The sequence below is a fragment of the Carassius auratus genome, unplaced genomic scaffold (genome assembly GCF_003368295.1).
Source record: "Carassius auratus strain Wakin unplaced genomic scaffold, ASM336829v1 scaf_tig00216569, whole genome shotgun sequence".
In the NCBI taxonomy this organism is placed as follows: Eukaryota; Metazoa; Chordata; class Actinopteri; order Cypriniformes; family Cyprinidae; genus Carassius; species Carassius auratus.
The window spans coordinates 268,999-291,074 of record NW_020528637.1 but is presented as its reverse complement, the minus strand read 5'-3'; the positions used below and the strand labels follow the sequence as shown (position 1 = coordinate 291,074).

The 22,076-nt window shown below is 36.7% G+C and overlaps 2 protein-coding genes across 3 annotated transcripts; both read left to right on the top strand.

The window, feature by feature from the left end:
• The first annotated feature begins 1,199 nt into the window (after positions 1–1,199).
• On the top strand, positions 1,200–7,872 carry LOC113098494 (ankyrin repeat and SOCS box protein 18-like). 2 transcript variants are annotated; one of them, XM_026263600.1, is made up of 5 exons: positions 1,200–1,408; positions 6,268–6,535; positions 6,655–7,168; positions 7,380–7,493; positions 7,663–7,872. In XM_026263600.1, the coding sequence occupies exons 1-5, from the start codon at positions 1,204–1,206 to the stop codon at positions 7,846–7,848; spliced, it is 1,287 nt and encodes a 428-aa protein (XP_026119385.1). In that variant the 5' UTR covers positions 1,200–1,203; the 3' UTR covers positions 7,849–7,872. The 2 variants fall into 2 exon arrangements, with proteins under 2 accessions (XP_026119385.1, XP_026119387.1); XM_026263602.1 differs by lacking the exon at positions 1,200–1,408 and adding an exon at positions 3,473–3,635.
• Positions 7,873–9,145: 1,273 nt separating this feature from the next.
• On the top strand, positions 9,146–19,268 carry LOC113098495 (protein FAM124A-like). Its single transcript, XM_026263603.1, has 4 exons — positions 9,146–9,214; positions 11,281–11,312; positions 14,657–15,420; positions 18,447–19,268. The coding sequence occupies exons 1-4, from the start codon at positions 9,162–9,164 to the stop codon at positions 19,266–19,268; spliced, it is 1,671 nt and encodes a 556-aa protein (XP_026119388.1). The 5' UTR covers positions 9,146–9,161.
• The last annotated feature ends 2,808 nt before the right edge of the window (positions 19,269–22,076 follow it).

The following is a 22,076-nucleotide window of genomic DNA, read 5'->3' as shown; positions in this document are numbered from 1 at the left end:
TTTACAGCAGCTCTATGAACTGCTCTTCTCAGAACAGCATAATATTGTTGACTTGATTGACTGTTCCGATACTGCTGGCCAGCTGCTCACCAGGTTTATGTCTAGTGAGAAGAGCATGTCCACAGATCCTCTCTCGCTCTTCTTATTGATCTATCCACTTCTTATTGAACTGTATTTAGAAACACGTCTCCTAAATCAGATCCTTACTGTGGGATATATGCTTACACATGGAGATGTTTGGAAATTCAAAGGGGTCCTATAATGCTTTTTAACTTTTTCAACTTTAGTTATTCTGTATTGTTGCTGTTTGAGCATAAAAAAAACATCTGCAAAGTTACAAAGCTCAAAAAACTGTTCAAAATGAAATATTTTATTTAACAAAAATTACTTTTCAAATACTACAACGAATGACTCTTTTGGACTTCAACGTATATTTGCCAGGATTTGTGATGTCACAAATACCAACAAATGGGACAAGCCCTGGTTGAGCTGCTCTAGAGAAGGCAGCGAGTTTTATCACTATGTCAGAGACATGCTAGCTTTCCCAAAGCAGATTAACTTAGAGTGACTAGAATCATCTGGGTTTAAATCGCGCTCAAGTTGATTAGATTTTGACGATATTTACACTGAAGCTTGCAGACGGCTATGGTAAGGGGCATGACATTTCCCGACAAGGCACAGAGTGCTGGCAATAACAACACAGACTGGCGCAGCTAACCTATCACAGCACATTTCGTATTTCAGAAGGTGGGCCTTCATTTGATACAAGAACTATTCCAGTTGTTCATGCCAGACTGGGGAGAGAGGTGTTGTAATAATGTAAAATATGTGAAAAAAATAATGTGTTTTTCGAGCAACCTAGTATGAGAGCCTGTTCTAGTACACCCACAAAACAAAATCAAGACTTTGTAAAAGAGCATAATAGGACCCCTGTAAGACTTTCTGAAATTGCACAAAATGAAAACAGTTTGTATTGTGAGTGTAAATTTACAATTAATTACACTGTTTTTTGTTGCTTCACTGTGGGTTTGCATGGTGTAAATGCTCACGCTAGTCTTATAAACATTTAGATCGACTTACAGTTGGACGTGTCTATATTTAGATGTAACGACAGAGAACAACAACAGATGTGCCACATATGAAACTTCACAGTCTCGGGCTTAGTGTGAAAGGGGAAAACCCTACTGAGAGCGTTATCAAACAATGTCAGACGACATTATATTAGATCACCCTGTTGAATCAGAATTTGTTAAGGCTCTTAAAGAAGCTCAAAGTAAGGAGGACTCTACATATGTACAGACCCTTCTCACAGAGGCAAGCAAAGAAAATCCAAATATCATCATAGAGTTGTCAAATGATGACTGGATGAAAGACCCTGGTGTTGAGCTCCCCCCAGCTGTACTGTTGGGTAAGTACGACACAAACAGGCCTTGATTGATGCTGGAAAATGTATGATTAAATGCACACTTTTGAAGTTTTCACACTTAATTGCAGAATTAGCATATTTTGGTCCCATAAATCAAATCCGCTTAAAAAATTATTTAATATTTTGTATAGAACCCTGATAAAAAAAAAAAAAAAAAAAAAAAATATATATATATATATATATATATATATATATATATATATATATATATATATATATATATATATATATATAATCAAAAACTAAAACCAGCCTAAGATACTAGAAATTGCTGGTTTCAACAACCAGCCTTCTGACCAGCTAAAACCAGCCAACCACGTTTTTTTTTTTTTTTATTATGATTATTTTCAGCATGGGAACCCCTTTCAAGAGTGTAATTGTTACAGCTCCCAGCATTTCTGCCAGTCTGTAGACCTTCCGAACTACTAAACTGAGGGTTTTCAGTTCTTTTTGTAATGCAAATTGTGAGAAATATGCAGCAAACAAAAATGCAATATAAATATACCTTCAGCCAAAGCTAAAACTGAGAAGTTAAGCTAAATGCTTTATTGTCACTCCCACATTGTAATATATAAAGCAATGAACCATTAAAGGGGTCATATGACATCGCTAAAAATAACATTATTTTGTGTATTTGGCGGAATACAATGTGTTTATATAGTTTAAGGTTCAAAAACACATTATTTTCCACATAATGTACATTATTGTTGCTCCTCAATGCCTTTCTGGAACGCGTCAATTTTTACAAAGCTCATCGTTCTGAAAAGCGAGGTGTACACTGATTGGCCAGCTATCCAGTGCATTGTGATTTGCCAAATGCCTCAAGCATATGACGTAAATATTACGCTTCCACCATACTGTGGTGCCCTTATTCTAACAGAACACTGTCTCCCAGCACGTGGAGACAAAACCAATAAAACTCATTACAAACAAGGGATTTGTTGCATCCAGTGGGGACATAATTATTGATTATAATGACTTATACTGTCTTTTTACATGTTGCATTGCATATTCTCCTGCTTAAACATAAAACCATGTCTGCATTTGTGATCAGAGAAACAAAAAACAACAAACTCTACTCAAAACTGTTCAAAATTCGCATTTGAATCTTCAGTGGAAAATTATTTATATATAAAAAAGTACTTACATGCTGTGAGTTAGAAGCATCAAATTGTCCTTGCAAAGTTAGAACTCCCCAACTTTATAGAAACAGCCTTTGTGCCACAGACACATTGTAGGTTTTAGCAAGGTCATATGACCCCTTTTAATACTCAGGTATGTCATCAGCTCATTGACAGATATTTTAAATTCAGCAGCCACATGTGAGGTCACATGATAGTGCAGCTAATGACATCTTTCAAATGCAACTACACAGCTGCATAAGAACTACATATAATAGCAATAAGAACCTTAAAGCCCTATATTTAACAAATTGTTTTGACTTAATGCCAGTGATCAGCACAGTTAATGTTAAATAAACTAAATAGTCTGCATCAAGGAGAAACCGATGCCCTTTGACTTCTCACTGGAATTACAGCGGAAAGCTCAGGGCACTTTTGGAATTAAGGTCACAATGTAAAACACTGGTGAGGATCAGATTCCCAGTCAGCTGTGATTGGAGGACAATGCCGTCGCACCTCATGACTTGTTGAAATGGAGAGTTTGATTCTATTCTTGGTTTATGCAGTGGTGATATCATCAGTAATGCTTTCCATTCAGCTGTGCATCTGGCATATTTATCAAACTGACCTCTCCTGACACTCAGCCTCTGTGTTGTTGATGAAAACAATGATCAAGGCCATCAAGGCATGATTGTCATCCATTTACCCTGCTGATCACATGTCATTTGTACTAAAAATACAAGATAAAGAGCAACAGTGATGATATAAATAGCCATAAAATCAGACAGGTAAGAAGTGGAAAGGACTGTCAATATTAGCCATGCTCTCCCAAGGCAGTGGGGCGTGTGTTGTCAGTCGAAAGGCCACATTCTTGAAAGAGAGAAGGCGGTCGTCTTTAGACAGCAGACAGGGTGTCAGGAGCAAGGGTTATAAACAACCAGGGATAGACTTCCTTTGTCCCCCTGTTCTCAATGACCTTCTATCCCACCACTGGAGAGATATGCAGGATGGATTCTCTGATCCAGAGCAACTGAACAAAGTTCTTGAATTTCAGAGCGATGAACTGCTGTGGACTGCTCAGAAATTGGGTGAGTCAGATTTGATGAATATATATATATATATATATATTGTTGGTCTGAAGCCTGCAGAAATCTGTACATTAATGTTTTATGCATTCAAAATGTTTCAGAGTAAAGTATAAACTATAACCTTATAAAATTATTAAGTTATACTCCTATATATATATATATACACACAGTATATATTCATATCAGTCATGTTCTTGAGCTTTAATATCCTGTTAAAATGCAGCATATGTTGTGCATCTGTTGTGAATAACACCAACATATGTTACATTTTGTAGTCTGGTTCCCAGAATGGGATACAGTTTACCTGGTGCACTTAACAGGCTTCTAAAATGGCTTAACCAGAGAGCAATGCTGGACTACTGCTTGTTCTGTGCTGGACTTGGTGAACCAGCAAAACCATGTTGTTCACCAGCAGATGTTAGTTACCTTGTTTGGTCTCTCAGATCAAGCTTGTATTATTATACTAATATTAAAGGGGAAGTTCACCCCACAAAGGAAAAATATGTCATCATTTACTCATCCTCATGTTATTCTAAACCAGGCACAGCCTTCCTAGCCATACCCTGGTTTTTCATTGGATTTCAACTGAAGGGGACCCATCACCCCCCATCTCTGGAATGCCTAGCTGTACCCTAGGGTTTTATGAAATGAAATGCCACCACCACCGCTCCTAACCCATTTACTGAAACCCACATTTTTGGGTGAACTATGCTTTTAATACACAATTACATTTTCATAGAATATGCGAAAAAATAAAAGAAAAAAAATCTAGTGACCAATCAGATTGAACTGTTTTGGTAATGAGGTGCTGTAAATAGGATATCACCTGGATATATGACACATATGAGTCATATTGTAATCCAGGATTTTACCGGACTGCGTGTCTACTAATAAACACCCCTCACATGCTAGAACAAAGCTTGTGTCTTCTAAAATAGACTAAATGTATCATGCTCTACAAGTCCTTTATCACTTAACTCACAGCATTGTGCTTCGTGAATGCAGCATTACTATGATGAGGAATCTGTGTGGAGTTGAAACAGGATTTCTAAGGGATTGTGGTAATCTTCTGTGCATATGAATCAGTACTCAAGAGCCCTGATGTGAGTTACTGTTTGGGTCTGTCTCCATGCAACACCCCTACGACTCATTCTGCAGATTCCAGTAAAGATTTTCTTGGAGTGCCCCCAGAATGAATGCTCTTGTACAACCAAGAGATTTTGCCATTGCAATTAATCTCTCTGCTTCTATTAAATATTTAACGTGTGACACTTCAGCCCCCTTTTTTAAGCATACATGGAAGTAACATATAAAATCTGATCCTTTTATCATTGGAGCTTGTCTTAAATGTATTTTTCAAATAAAACAAGAGACAACAAATAGGCATAGATGGTAGAAGCTCAAGGGATTTAGCATCTATCTCATACATCAACAACTAAAAATGGCCGCAGTGAGCTATGACCAACTGATGGAGAACAATGGCTTACTAAATATAGAGGCAAAAAGTGCTTGAAGCCATAGGAAAACATGACTAGCACTATATAAACTCAAGTCCTTGAAAACCTAAGCCATATGAAAAGGTAAGAGGATGCTAAGAGCTATGCGCTTTGAGAACCACTGTTCCACCGTGCAGCTGAATGGATGGCAGGCTCTGCTGGATGATAACTGTGAGTTAGGACAGGATCATTTGGAAAGAGCGCATTTACGCTCCTTATGGCTCTATAGATCTGTAGTGAAGGGAGACACAAGAGGGCTTCGTAACCTCCTTAAAAGGAACTACATTGATGTTGATGTGTTTTATAATGTGAGCCGTGAGGAACTTGAGTGGCAAGCTCAAACAGACACCACCTTTGGACCCTCAGGTAAAAACAGTCATTTGTGGTATAGAAAGATTTTATTTTATTTTTATTTATTTTATTTTATTTTTAGTATCGATGAACAAAACAAAGATTGTGTTTATTCTCAGAATTTTTATTTATTTATTTTTCCTCAGATTCCAGATTTTCAAATAGTTGTATCTCGGCCAAATATTGTCCTATAACAAACCATACATCAATGGAAAGCTTGTTTATTCAGCTTGCAGATGATTTACATCTCTCAATTTTGAAAAATTGACACTTATGACTGGTTTTGTGGTCCATGGTCACATTTTTTTTTTTTTTTCATTGAGCATTTTAAATTATATTTTAGACTTTCTAGTAGTACTTTCAATATTTTAAGTTTATTTAAGTTTTTTTTACCAATTAGCAGAAGTTACTGTTTATTTATTTAATTTTTAGAGTATAATCTATGAAAAACATTTATCTAATTTCTAAATGCCTGTATGGTTTGACATACACTACTGCTTGATAGTTTGGGGTCAGTAAGATTTTTCTTATTATTATCACTGTTGAAAACATTTGTGCTGCTTAATCGTTTTGTGGATTCCTTAATGCACTTTTTCATAAAAGTACCATAAAAGTTCAAAAGAAGAGTATTCGTTTCAAGCAGTTAAAAAAAATATCATCTAAAAAGTCTTGACTGTCACTTTTCATTTAAAGGTATAATTTTGGTGTATTTTCTATAAGATTCATTCAGTTATTCAAACACATCAGTTGTGGCAGTCTGACACCTACACTATTTCCCATTTCAGGTCTTTGGTCTTTGGAGTATAAAAGAGAACTGACAAGCCCACTGTGTATTGCTGCCGCACAAGGTTTCTCTGAATGTCTGCAATATTTACTGGAACACGGCGCACGTCCCAACCTTATCGCAGGAGGAAAAGCAGCACTTCACGAGGCCTGTGCAAACGCCAACACTGAATGTGTAGAGCTGCTGCTGGAACATGGGGCTAATCCTAACCAGATGACAGACGAGGGACTGACTGCTTTACATTTCTGCAGGACACCACAATCACTACGGTATCATCATATAAATATGATACATAATACACTATATATTATTACACCTTATAATATAATCATAGGTATAATTTAAAAGTAATTTTGATGATTTGCCATTATTACAATTTCTATTGTAGTTGTGCAAAAACCTTGGTGAGATATGGTGCCAAAGTGAACTCACCCAGTGAAGAAGAGGATGAAACACCACTGCATGTGGCAGCTAGACACGGTCTGCCCCACCATGCACAGCTGTACCTACGATTCGGAGCCTGCGTGAACCATAGCAGCTCTTCTGGTGAAACGCCACTGGGGGTGGTTTGTGGAGTTGCCCCAGAAAAGACAGACGACAGCCAAGATGAACGATACCTCGAGATCTGTCGTCTCCTCCTGGCCTATGGAGCTAAGGTTAATTTGTCTGATAAAGAACGCCGCAGTCCTCTACACAAGGCCGCCCGCAATGTTCAGCTTAAGCTGGTGGAGCTTCTCTTGGAGCATGGGGCTGATATCAATGCCATTGACTATAACGGTTGTTCACCGTTATCGAGTGTTCTACAAAGCTCTGTGGTTCGGCAAGAGTGGGAACCTCACAGGGTTGTCCAGACCTTGATAAATCGGGGATCTATTAAAGTCTGGCCACTAGCACTGCTGAAGGTGAACACTAAGATAATAGCCCTCAGGTTTATTCTATATATTAAACAATTTTTTTATTTCATGGCATAAACATTCTTCAATAAAAAAAAGCTGATTTAAAGTTTAAATTTGCTGATAACTTATTCATATTTCTTTTATCTGCTTTTTTTTTTGGTATGATCACTTAAATAAATGATTTTCATTTATATATGTTTTTGTTTTTTGTTTTAAGGTATTAACAGCTTGCGCTGCAGCACCTAAAACTGTGGAAATCCTGTTTAACTCATACACACTTGTCCCTGTGACCTACAAATGGGTTGAGGCTATACCTGAGGATATTTTTCATGTAAGTCTTGATTCACATGTAGAATAAATGTTTCAAAAATAGTGTAGCAAAACAGTGCTAAAGGGCTTACAGGTGAAGTGCATCAGTTTTGGAACGAGTCAATGCATGCTGATGCTGTTGGTGTTATTGTACCATGTTAATACACAAATGATTTATTATTATTTTTTAGCTTCACAAAACCTTTTATGAGTCTCTCTTTGCACTGGAGTATAAACCACGTAGTTTACAGCATCTGTGTCGGTCTGCACTGAGGAACCAGTTTGGGAAAAACTGCTGCTCACTCATTCCCAGGCTCCCCATACCAAAGCCACTTGAACAGTATCTTCTTTTGGAACCGGAGGGGTACATTGACTAGAATCAGACTTTTGCCAGAAACATTTAGGGAACTTTAGAAGGGTTTTTAATGCAAGAAATGTAATTTCTCGGACAAAGATGACTGCCTTGAGTTATACTTGCAAAGTCACCATACAGTGACATTTTAGAGATAGTATTTTTTCCACCTGTTTTCATATAAATAATCTAACATATTAATGTAAATAGCTTTGCAAAATATTTCATTGTTTGAATGACAGTGTGTTGCAGTTTCAGCTCATATTAACGTTTAATGCATATTATTTCATCAAGAAATAATTTTGTCTATCAATAAAATGATATCTTTTGTCAAGTATGACTGTCATTTCTTTTTTTTATTTCTCCAGTGTAGCCTACTATATGTGTAAGCGTTGGTAGCTACTCAGAATACAACTATAGCATCGGATTGGTAGAAATAAGTAATCTGCTGAAGAAAGAGACGTTATCCTGACATTTCAGCCTCAGTGCATGACATTTGATTATTAGCTGCTGTCGCTTGACATCAGCAATGCTGTTTGTGTGTACCTGTGAATTGCACCTGTTTTAATGTAGTAAGTTGACTTTAGCACTAAATAAACGTTATTTATTTATGTGTATGTTGTTGTTATTTTTCTTTTTATTATTACATAATTAAATGTCTGGTCATTTCAGGCGGCCATGAGAGGGCGACCTGCTCCATGTGGATATTTTTTTTTTTTTTTTTTTTTAAGGATTTTATCTCACGTGCTATGCTATATTATTTTAATTATAGGCTGTCTCAACAGCTACTAAATGTCGTATTGTGTAAATCGATTTTTTATTTTTATTTTATTTATTTTTTTGCTGCAAAATAGCCTAATTAAACACTGCGCCTATATTATTAAACTTAAATGTAGTCAATTAGCCAAATCCTTTCATAATACAAGAGCTTTAGCTAAAGAACCCCTCTCTCTCTCTCTCTCTCTCTCTCTCTCACTCACTCTCTCTCTCTCTCTCTCTTTCCTAATTTCCACATTCCACAGACTGGGTTCTTATTTTGTTCGTCTCTTGGTCAATAAGTGCGTACTCGCTTTAACTGCGTTGGGCCACCTGGGAGCGGTAAACGCGCCGCTATTGAGGTGCATGAACGGCGGTGACGCACAAGCTTCACGAAGAACCGGATCAGGCAGACTCTGCGTGTCTTGTCACTACTATCTGTCCCTGTCACCGTTACTGGAGACGGTTGTTCATCCAAGCTTTAACAAGTTTAGTCGCCTTCATTTTGTGTAGTATAGGTGAGCGTTAAAGTGCATGAGAGAAAACGGGAGGTATGTGAAGTTACTGTCACTTTCACCAGAGATGGAGAATTCAGTTGAAGATGAGTGCGCTGATTCGGGAGCGGAGACCGGAGGGTGAGTAATGATACACGCGCTTATTTTAACAAAGAACATGAAATAGGCTACACAGGATAGGGAATATAGCCTAGTTATAATGCACTAAATAGGATAGACATCAATGTAGTATAAATATAAGAATCTGATTCATTTAAAGTGAGTCACTTGATGAGGATTCGGATACCTGAGCAGGGCAGGACAGGTCATCAATAAAACCATCAGTGCGCTTTTTTTTTTTTTTCTCTCGTTTGGTTTCTACCTCGTTTGGTCCGTTTCTCATTTAACCATCTGTTGTTTAGTATTAACACCCAAGACATCTGGCGCAGAGATTTACTGCTGAAAAGTAGCTTGAAAGCCAATGATCTGAGGTATTAGGGCATACTGCTCAGGCTTTTTAGCACAAGAGAGTGTCAGAAGTAGCCAATATACTAATCACATAGATTTAACTCTCTATTATCTCAAAGTCATGTATGATCTGTACCATCATTCTGTGATTTCAGCTGTGATCGATGAAAAGATGCATCCTGGTTTTTTTATAGGTAGGCCTATGTCATATGATAATGGCTGTTCTGTCTTGTTGGTGTAAGCTAGGTATGGTGATTTAGTAGATAGTTGACTATCCTCTCTGTCCTCTTCCATCTTTCTGTATGGTATATATCTGTATATCTGCTTTAGAATATTATTTATGTAGGTACGTTTTAAGTCATTTGTCCTGAAGAAAATGGCCTTGGTACCTTTCTAATGACTAACTCTTCAATTAGCTGATGCATTTATCCAAAGCCACTTACATTAAAACCATGAGCGTCCTGGGGTTTAAACTCATATGGTGATAGTTTTCTAATCTCAAATCTTGTGTTGAGTTTGAACTACAACCTGTAATGTAAAAAAAAAAAAAAAAAAAAAAAAAACACTTAGAAATTATTATTCTGACCCAAAAAATTGTTATGTTGATCTATACTGAATATCTTCCAAGCTTTTTTGATTAGCCACTTAAGATAAAAAAGCTAAGAAAATTTTCTAAATGTCAGATTTTGTTGTAACATGGCTGTCTTGGTGCTAAATGAGAGTTAGCAGATGTTGTGTGTGGCTTATACTTTCATTTAGTTCATTTAACAACAGTAACTGTAAACATAATTGATGGCAGTAAATCAGAGACTTTCAAAAAGGATGTTTTTTAATGATGCTTGTGAGTGCATTGTTTAAGTGTGAACAATAGGGAGAAAACTACAGCACTGAAGATAAAACATAAAAGATTCACTGTAATGACATTACTAACCACATTTATAGACTGTTATAAGGATTTAATTTGTATTAAGTATTACATAGAAGTACATAAAGGTGATTTTGCTGTTAAATGAAAATTATAGACCATAGTTTTTAAAAAGTTTGGGTTTGTGATTGTTTATATATTTGTAGAAAACTTGATTCTTTGATGAATAGAAATTTGAAATGAATATAAAAAATAATAATAATAATAATTTACTGATTCCAAACTTGCAAACAGAAGTGTTGAACCAATGCCCCACATACTTGTTCAGACCATACTATTGCAGCATTCAATTAGAACATTTAAAACTCAAGTTTAACTACGTGGAATTTCCCTGTTCTTAAAAATAATTTAATACCCTGTTACACTGTTTTCACTACCAGAGAAACAGGAAAAAGACAGAGGGAGAGGAAAGGGAAAAGATTGACCAGAGAGCGATAAAAGAAAAAAAAAGAATGTACAATGGAAACCAAATGACTAGGTCACTATGTAAGACACATGTACATAAGTTATGAGATATGTCAAATAGGCCTTTTACTTCATTTTTTCCTTCCTCATCAGAGGGAATACACGGTTTCTGATACAAATCAGCAAGAAACAACATTTTATCATAACCTACATTACATATATATGTGTGTAATACACTAGAGACATTACTACACACTAACACACACTGTATACCATAACACCCAGGATTGTTTATCCAGATGTAGGACCTTCCTTTTGAAACCTTGGGATCCTAAATCACTGTAACAGTCTCTAACAAAAGTCTCTCTCTGTTTCTCTCTCCCCTTTCTGTCATTCACTCTCTTCTCAGGTCTGACTACAGTCTTATGTCATCAGCAAGCAGTGAGTACATGCCACTTGTTTTTTATATTCCCCTTTATGCAGTTCAGATCAATTTTCAAACACATATTCGCCATATGTTATGTCCTAATAGTCCCTTTTCCGCTTCCACCTTGTGCTCATTTAGGGTTTATAAGAGACTATTCTTTCTAAAAATGCTGTTGGTTTCGTTTGTATTTTGAAAAGCACATTACAATTTAGAAGAGGAAGATTTCTGTCATTTGAAACACTTGACAACTGTTGCCATGACAGTGAGATGAGTTTGTTCGGGGAATCACTGCTTGAAGTGCTTTGAGAGCTCTATCACCTCCGTTTGTTTGTGTGTGAGTACATGCTTGTGTGTGTATCTGGGGCTGACCTTTCCTCGTGGCTGCGTCGGGCCCCGTCTGTTTCCCTATGGAGGGATTAATGTCCAATATTAGCCCATTAATCTGGGAAGCAGGAAACACTCCTCCTAGTGACAGTGCAGGAAGCACTCTCTCACTCACCTACTCACACACACACACACACTAAAACCTAGAGCCCTTCAAGGACACCACATAATAGACTGTGCATAATTTCTTGAAGAATGAAGAAAAGTGGTTCAATGTGGACTCGGACAGAAAATGAAGAAAACAGAATGAGATGGTTTGAGGTATAATGTGGATAACTAGTGGGGCTGGAGAAGAATGAAATGCTAAAATGAGTCGATGTTGTTCTCACATATGAAAAAAATAATTTGATGACAGTGCAATTTACAGTAGAATATTCAACAATTATGAATCAAAATAAATGTATTTATTGAATAATATGTATTTTTATTTTATCCTGCTTATAGACATGAATTAATGTCTAGAAAGGGAGTTCTGTAGAATTCATTTACTGTCTATGTCTTTTCTTTGTCTGAGCACCTTTGCATGAATGAGAGATCTGTTTCTTTTCCACCACATTTCCCCGTATTGTTTCTGCATTCTGTCTGTTTTTTAATGACATGACAGTATGCTTTCTTGAAAGGCTGCCATGAATAACTGCTTAATGCTGCATCATCAGTCATGTCAGCATTTTGCCACTTCTGCAGCTCATCAGATTCTCTCTGTATCCACGTGCACAATACTTTCTTCTATATATCTTTGTTCACTAACAACTCAAGTGCATATTCAGTGAAATCTGTTTCGCCCCTTTACAGCTCTGGACACTTAACTGCACTGAAAAAAGGGCTTCATGTGGTAACATTTAAACTAGTTTCAAAGAGTCAAAAATCCACCTAAAACAATTATGGCACACCAACAAATCGTCAGATCAGAGAGAAATAGTCACTTAAAGTAAAAATTGACACCAGATTGGTGTGTATATTAGGGAGGGTTAATCTGGGGATAAATATGGTGTCTTATTTAATGTTAGTTGCTTAAGTCGGACAGCCAGATTACATTCCATTACAGACTCAACTCAGATTACAGATGGTTTAAAGTGATCGAGGCTTCTTGAATCTTCTTGAATTTTCAGAGTGACAGAATAATAATATAAAAAATTTAAACGGAAAAAATATCACAGAATAACTATATATCTATCTATCTATCTATCTATCTATCTACCTATCTATCTATGTATCTATCTATCTATCTATCTATCTATATATATATATATATATATATATATATATATATATATATGGATGGATGGATGGCTAGATAGATAGATTATTTGTTATAAACCATTAACATGATAAATGTGATAAATACAAACTGGCCAATGTTCCAATGAAAACTAACATTTAAAAATAAATTTTATTTTAAGTCACCATTTTCTTTGAGTGAAATCTATCAGATAACGTGATTATGTTCAGTATCTGTGGTTTCTTCTCAAAATTGCATCAGTAATAATTCAAATTATGCAGTTTACTATAAATAGTGCCCTGTAAACAGTGTCTGAAAAAACCATGTGTCTTCGGGGCAAAGTGCCCTAACATTCACATTTAATTTCTTCCAGCTGAAAGCGTGTGGTAATTAAAACATTAATAAATGGATCACATTAGGTCTGTTGTACGGCTGTCTGCATATGTATGTTTCTAAAGGTCATACTGTACAATAGAGAATGTGTTGTGTGTTTTTAAGACTGAACAAGTACCTTTGCCTAGTGAACACACTGCTTGGTTTTTCCACACTGATCGATTGAAAGGATCCTTCATTGAACTCAGATGTGCGTCATTTACACCTGCAAGAGTGCAGTGCAACTAGAGAAGAATGTTTACTTGCGTGAGTGTGTTTTTGTGTGCAAGTGTGTAAGAGCATAGCGTTCCCTCGACCTCTGGTGCCCCCAACCTTAAACAACAAACAAAGTGGGACGGGTCCCATGAGTCAGGAGAGTTTGGGGTAAAAAAATAAAAAGAGTGGGCAAAAAGAAAGAGGCAGCTGTCCATTTTCTGCCACTTTCTGCTATATTTGTTTTGTTTTTTTGTTTTTTTTATACATGAGAATAGCTACACATTTTTTCTCATAATATAATAACAACACGAGTTTTGCTGCTGTTGTTGCTAGATTATGGCAGGTGGATGAATATATCAAAGAGGGGGTTTGAAGGACTTGTTATGTTGTGCAGCGTTACTCATAATGAAGAGACATCATGTGTTTTCACACGTCATATACAGTCATTCATGAAATTCTTTAATTGATGCTCTGTTGCAGTCACAAAACGTCACATTTGCCTTGAACACTTTGTTAAGGGGGGCTTTCATGTACTTTTGTGCTTTTAGGGATATTTGGGCTCACTGTGGTCAAAGATTCAGTGGAAGGCCAAACGTTTTTAAGAAGTCCTACAGGCAACCAAAGCATTTCTCCAGGGTTACTAACCATCCACTAATGCAACTAATGAGGCTTCACTGTTCACTATACAGGCGGATTACAGAATAGGAGCGCATAGATGTAAAGATTTCATTCAGTCTTGGGAGCCAATCCATTTTCTCAATTTGGTACTGTTCTTTCCTTTATAGATGTTCAAACCAAAGTAGTCTTACAGTGACTCCTGAGGCAAGAATAAAGCAGAACATGTAACACACTAATACACCTAATACAAATAAAGGGAAGAACTAAGTGTGTTGTTGTTTTTTACTAAAATGTAGAACTTTATTTTCCTGTGAAACTTCTCTCTTGTAACCTATCCAAACCACAATCTTGAGTTCACATCTCCCTCGATCCAATTCCATAATTTGTTTTCTATTTTTATAATCTGTTCACTTTTATATTTTTCACATAAACGAAGAAGAGCTCTTCTTGCTGTTTCTGTTTCATCACAACTATAACTAACATAGTGTAATATATGATATTAAATCAGTTTAGCTTCATATTTTGATGGATCATTTTCTCATCTTTTAGGTGATTTGTCCATGGGGGACCTACAAGATCCTTTCCTAGTTTCTATCCACATCATCACTGACCCCGGTCAGGCCAAAACGCTCCAGCAAGCTGCTGATCGGGTCCTCTCCTGGCTCCACCCTGATCTGACCCTCTTCAGGGTGTCAGAACGGGCAGGTGGTCTCTCTCGAAAGCCCAAGGTCCGCCTGCAGCGCGTCACCGAACCACCATCACACCAGCCAGCCTTGGCTGTAATCCTGTTTCTACAGGATGAATATAGAGGTGACGAGAGTCTTGAACGTCTCCACAATCAGCTGAGATGCCCACCGTGGCGATACCACCACACAGAGAGGGTGAACGGGCGAGGCCTCTTACCATTTTCTCCAGCCAACCAGGACTTTGTTACACTTGCACCAGGCACACCACTATGGGCGCTTCGCCAAGTCCACTACGGCAAAGAAATTGTGCGCTTTACAGTCTATTGTCGCTACGAGACCTACAACGAACAGGTGCGTATGTACAGGCTGCTCCTGCGCCGAAGGCTAGCCCAGAAGAAGGAGGATTTCTGTTTCTGTGTAGTCTACTCCAACCCTGAAACAGAAATCCAGCTGTCATTCAAGCGGATGCCCCGTGGCCAGAACCTCGTCCCCACTGAAAATGCTGTGATGGAGATCAGAGTGAGGGATGTTGGTGAACTTGTCCCACTGCTGCCATGTCCCTGCACGCCTATCAGCGACGTCCGCTGGCAAACAAATTATTATGACGGGAACAAAATATTGCTACAGGTACGACACAGAATATGTATGATTAGAAAATATATCTCAAAGCTATGAGATTTTGTATATATATATATATGACATCTTAAACATTACACAATCGTTATTTTAATGAACTGTCAGCAGTAACCCTAGTGTTCTAAAGTATTGTAATAATAAGAGTTCATGAAGTTGCAGTGTATATATTTTACATATTATTATATGAACTCTTAATAAATGAGACTCTACAGGGAATGTTTGTGCTAAATAATTTTCACAAACCACTGGACAGTCAGTGAAGGTGAATAAAATGTAAAAGAAAATAAAATATATATATATAATGTACTTTTCCATATATATTCTGATATATTTTAATATTCATATGTATTATTCATACATGATAACCTACATTTGTAATGTTGGATTAAAAAGCACAATATGTTATGCATCAATAGCCAATAAACCTTTTGAAACCTTTTACTATTAGAAAAACCTTTTGCAAACTTTTGATGAGTTTTTGCAAATTAATTAGTACTAACTAGGTAACAATAGTCAAATGAGGTTAACATGGGACGTGGTAGTGTTAGGCTACAAAATCTGTTATCCCAAACTAATTGCATTACATTATATACAGTATTTTCTGTGGGACTGAGTAGTTCATTCATAGTTTTAAACATGTCTTATCTTTAGATTTTCTTATATATACTACTTTTAATTGTGAATGATGTATTGTGCTTCATCTGAGTTGCTTTGATTCGAGGCTTAGGGCTCTTTATTCAGAAATGTTCTTTCATGAATATGGATAAAAATAATGAGGAAAATGCTTCCATAACTCAGAAATCACCTTCAGAGAGCAGCTCATATTATTCTCTTGCTGTGGTGTCCTGAGGGGTGTTTTGATAGAAACCAAACAAACCAAAATTGAAAAAAGGGAAGCAGCGCGACCTTCCCTTCCTGAGTTGTTACCTAGTTACTGTAGAAAACTGCTGTTGTCACTACACAGTTTTGAGCCAAATTGATATTGAGCTCAGGTTCAGCCCAGGCAACTGAACAGAGCATTACTGCTTAAACACCCCGCAGAGTTGCATACGGGGGAAAAAATTGTATGCAGACACCAAGGCATTTGCATAAATTGTACACATTTATTATTATTTTTTAAATGTGTCCTGGTTTGGATCCAAACACCTCTGGCCTTTTGTGTTTGTGTGTTTATGTGTGTGGAAAGACTGTACTCAATGTAAAAATATTCAAACAAACCAAATGAACTAACACACAAGCACATACAGGTCAATTCTGCCTGACCTGGATTAGCTGCGATCAAAGCAGGTCTGACTCTCTGTCACTACAGCCTAATTACTAATCAACCCCTGCTGGTGCCAAATGGCACAGAGAGGATTTCACACATAATACACTTTATGTCTCAAATGGAGAGAAGCTGAAATGGTTGTACATTCAGACACATAGACAAGCTCTCTCAGTTTATGGACTATAATCTGCTGCAGAACATTTGAAACATTTAATGTTTGGAAAACAACGGGGACGGGAGTATATTAAATATGAGTAATAGCTGCTATGACAGGAATACATTTTAAAAAGCAGAAAACAGTACATTTTATATTTGACAAATAGACATATTTTACTGTATTGTTGAAAACATAAATATGAGACTATTTTCAAAAAACACTTTAGAACTGAATTGTAAATACGCAAGATACTGAAATAATTACAACATTTTTACGCAACTATACATTTGTTTACACGCCGAAGACAGTTTTACTCAAATTTGGTGCTCAATGAGTTCATAATTTTCATACAGGGAGATATCTACTATTTTGAGGGATATACAGTACATACAGAATGAATATAATGGCTTATAATGAAAGAAATGTATGAATGTGGAAAACCGGGGAAATGTGCGAGTGGAACAGTGAGGAAGAAGGGCACAATGAGGCTCAAAGATGGATGGAAAACCAAATAAAGCAACAGAGGGAAATGATCGAGGGAGAGGTAGAGGGATGGAGGGAATGTGCAGTGAGGTGTGAGGCAGAAAACAGTGGAACTCTGTTACTCTAATGCACACACACTCAACAATGCTTGCTAGGTTTAAGATACATTTTCCTCTTTCTCTCTCTCTCTTTCCTCTCTCTCTCTCTCTCTCTCTCTCTCTCTCTCACACACACACACACACACACACACACACAGGTATACAGTTACCTTATCAAAGCCGCATTCCTACATTGTGTTTTGCTTGGCATTTGCAGGAACATGGTTCCCTTTCCCAAGCTATTTTTGTTTAATGTCAAACTATTTTGACAGCTAACTGCAGATATGTTGTTCATCATATTGCCACGTGAACAGTTCAAGATTTAAAGCAGCTGCTTCTTAACTTGTTTTGCTTTAATATCAGATTTTATATCAACATAGATTGTTAAATGGCAACCAAATATGTATTATACAAAAGTTAAACAAAATATCCTTAATATCACACATTGAGGTTTACTGTTACAGTTTTTGCTGTATTTTCGATCAGATAAATGCAGTCTTGGATACCATTATAAAAAAAATAAAAAAAAAATTATACACATTCCAAACTTCTAAATGGTAATGTTTGTGTAGATTTTATTATCAATATAATACGGTCCCACTTTATATTAGATGGCCTTAACTACTATGTACATACATCATAAAAAAGTACAATATACTTATTGTGTTCATATTGTATTGCAAAACTCTTTTGTTGGCTGTTTAGTTGTATGGGTAGGTTTAAGGGTGGGATAAGGTGTAAGAGATGGGTCAACAGTGTAATTATAAATGTAATTGCAGAAATACATTGCAGATGTGATTACATGCAGGTTTTTTTTATATATCTGTACAGTGTAAAACCATGTATGTACACTAAGTGCATTGCATCAAATGATTAATTTAAATGTAAGTAATTAGTAATTAAGGCCACCTTTATTTGGGACCAAATAAAAATAGGTACTAGGATCTTCAAAAATGGTGTTCTGAACATATTAATTGCACATAAATTCATGCTCTCATTTTGACTTTGTCAGGTTCAAGGTTCACGGTATTACCGCAAGCACACTATTGCAAAGTTCTGTCACCTTCCTCCTGATGATCCTCCGGTTACCTCCCCTCCTCCACCCGAGCTGCCCCCTCCACCTCCTCCACCATACGGCCGCGGGCCCGCCTCTTATCGAAATCGCCGTTATCACCGGAACTCATCACGTTCACGGACCCAGACCCTTCCGTCTCCGGTCACCTCCAGGACGGCCACGCTGTGCGATCAGGAGGGCCGCATGGAGAGGCTCCAGAGGGATGTGGAGCTCTTACGCGCAGGATGGACAGGCCACCGCACACAGTCCCTCTTTTCTCTGCCTACAGACGAGTCCCGCTCCTCGTGTGCCTCTCCTTCAAGCTTCCGTCCTCGCTGCTACTCTTCAATGGCCGCTCCAATTTTCCGTGTCAATGTCGATACACTAGTGGGAGCCGAAGAGACAGATGTGGACACGGGACAGACCATCAGCGGCAGCTCTGTGGACTTATCGGTGGTCTCAGGTTATTCCCATCCACAGCTGAGACCCCATTTAAAGGCCCGAGCAATGCGGCCCAAGTCCGCTCCTCCAACAGATGGAGGTCTTGACTTTTCTGATCTGAACTATAATAATGCCTCCTCCATAAGACAGACTCATGTGCCATCTAGAGCACAGAGCATCTCTGCTAAATCCACACCTTGTGTAGTACACAAACCACAGCCAAAGAATGTGAAAGATGTGTTGCAGGACAAAGGGCAGCAGAACAGCAATGGCATTGTGACAGTAGATGATTGTAGTCAAGAAGGCTTTGCGGAGGAAGAGCAAGAATTTTATATCTGACTCATGCAGGACAATCATCTCATCAGCCTGCATGCAGGTCTTAACGGGGGAATTTTTAGGTCTTCTATAATAGCAAGAAGCTGAGTATTTAAATGTGGAAAACCCTTAAACCGATCGTTCACCCAAAAAGGAGAATTCTTTCATGAATAACTCACTGTCATATTGTTCTAAACTCACAATAATCATGTGAAACACAACATTAAGATATTTTAATGAAACCTGAGATGATTCATTGAAAGTCCAGGTAATCAAAACTTCAGGTCATAAAGGTGTTGACAAATAATTGCAGTTTAATAAGTATTGCGAAGAGGTGTGATCACTTTATATGAGCAGATTTAATTCACATGAAAACATATGGTAAACTCTATATGTGCACAAACATGTGCATTGACTTTTAATGGAGGGACAGAAACATAGGTTTAATTAAAATATCACATTTTGGGTTTGGGATGACAAGAGGGTGAGTCAAGGATGACAGAATTTTTTTGGTGAACTATATTTAAGCTACAGTGAATTTGTTTTATTAGCAGTAGGCCATCCTTAAGAATGTGCATTCATAATGAATGACTTAAAGACTGAATCAAATTGACTTGTATTTGTTGTATGTTGTGGTATTCTATAGTGTTTCGTAATAGTTGTTATAACAAAAGGGATTCATTGCTTATGTCAGAGAGTTCGTCGAAGAATAAAACTCTGTCACCTAGTGGTTTAAAATGGTAACTACACAGCAGCTAGACATGAGGCAGGTCACTCATTATTAGAGATAATATAGAAATCTCCACAGTTTGTACAGTTTCACTATTTGTTCCATGTAAGAGTTTAAGAAAATTATGTTTTTTTTTTATCTGAATGTAATGCTTTACATTATCACACATTTTAAATTATATGTAATTATTTTGTTGTAATGACCTCTCAGTGACAGATGTCAGTGCCCTGTGCAAAATATCAGTGATTATATGGATAGACAAGAAAATAATCAAGGAACTCATTAATGTCTGTGTTTACAAATATACAATTATGGTGTGAATTACTTGCTGTTGATGTTGTAAAAACAAAACCCAAATAATTATTATGGTTATTATAGGGGTTAGCAGCTGTTTCTCTGAGAAAAAAATAAAAATAAAATAATGAACTGTGGGAAGCCGCATACTTTTACAACAGTTGGTCACTGGGTTATGTTATAAATTGTTTAGAAATTCTTTATCCAAGTGCATTTCATCTTGTGCATAATATTGCCAATATGTTCATGTTGTCATACACAGGGTACAAGTCTTACACTTCATTCTAGTAATATGCAACATGTTAATCAAACCATTACTATCAGTTACCTTTATGAATCTTACAGTTCTTTTCAAAACTTGGTTCAGTGTGGGGTCAAAGATGTTCTTGTTTCGTTACAATCATGTAACTTGAACACATACAGGACAGCCCTTGTGAGTTGGCCCTCTCTCAGTGCCAGATCACTCCCCACACGTTCCCAGCTAATCCCATGAGCGTACCTGGCACATCGCTCTGGCGACACCGCCTCTCAGTGCTACTGCGCTCCGGCTCTGGACTGGGATTCTGGTAATCCACTCCAGCAGCCATAGAGCTACAGAAATAGGGCAGGAGGGGTGAACGACGGAGAGTAGTTCCCTGCTAGAACATAAGCCAGATCTAATAAAGTCAATTTCTGTGAACCAGCTACCTCGATGACTATTAATATGCAGCAAATTAGGAGTTTATAGGGGCAAAAGTTGTAGTTAATAGTTACTTAATAGTGAGAACCGGTCTCTAAACTAAAGTGACCAATATAACTTACATAGCTGAATAACAGTAATTTAAAACTTCTACTATCAGTGTGTATTAAAATACACATTTATTAATATTCGTAACAGTAATGATGAATATTATTCACAGATATTAGTATTAGTACTCACCTTTATTATTATTATTATTATTATTATTATTATTAATAATAATTACGGTAGCACTTTATTTTACAGTCCTGTTCCTCATGTACATATGTACTTATTATAATAATTACAATAACTATGTAATAACTAGGTACTAACCCTGAACCTACCCCTAAACCTAACCCTACCCCATGTAGTTACCTTGTATTACCAGAACTTTCTTAGATAAATACACTGTAAGTACACTATAAGTACATGTTAGTACACGTACTGTAAATAAAGTGCAACCATAATTACTACTAAAGTTAATAATAATAATTACTATTATTAACAGGAATAGTAATAGCAATTAATTCCAAAATTTAAAAAAGTTATTATTGCATACTATAGCATAAGTAGTACTGCTTACCCTATTAATAATAATAACTTTTACTATTAATGTGTATTAATATACACATGTATTAATATTTATAACAGTGATGATGCATATTATTAGTATTCATACTCACTTTATATTAATAATATTACTAATTAGTAATATTACTAATAATTACCTATTAAGGTGGTATTATTATTACAACCATCACCATCATGACACTAATATATAAAATTATTATCATATAATGCAATCCACTACATACTTAATTGTGAGAATGTAATTCTGAACCTGCAGTAGTATGTCGAGGCAGTGAATGTCACACACTCTGATGTATTGGCTATTTCCACTTAAAACGATCCAATTATAAGTTAAAGGGCTAAAGAGTGTTTTTAGAGATATTTTTAAAAACTTTTAATGTTTTAGTTCATTAATATTTCAACCATTAAATAATTTTCCCTATTCAAAGTATGTTTGCGTACCAACTTTTAAATATCCAACCTCGAGATGAAAGGGACGGCGTTCCTTTGGGTGCAT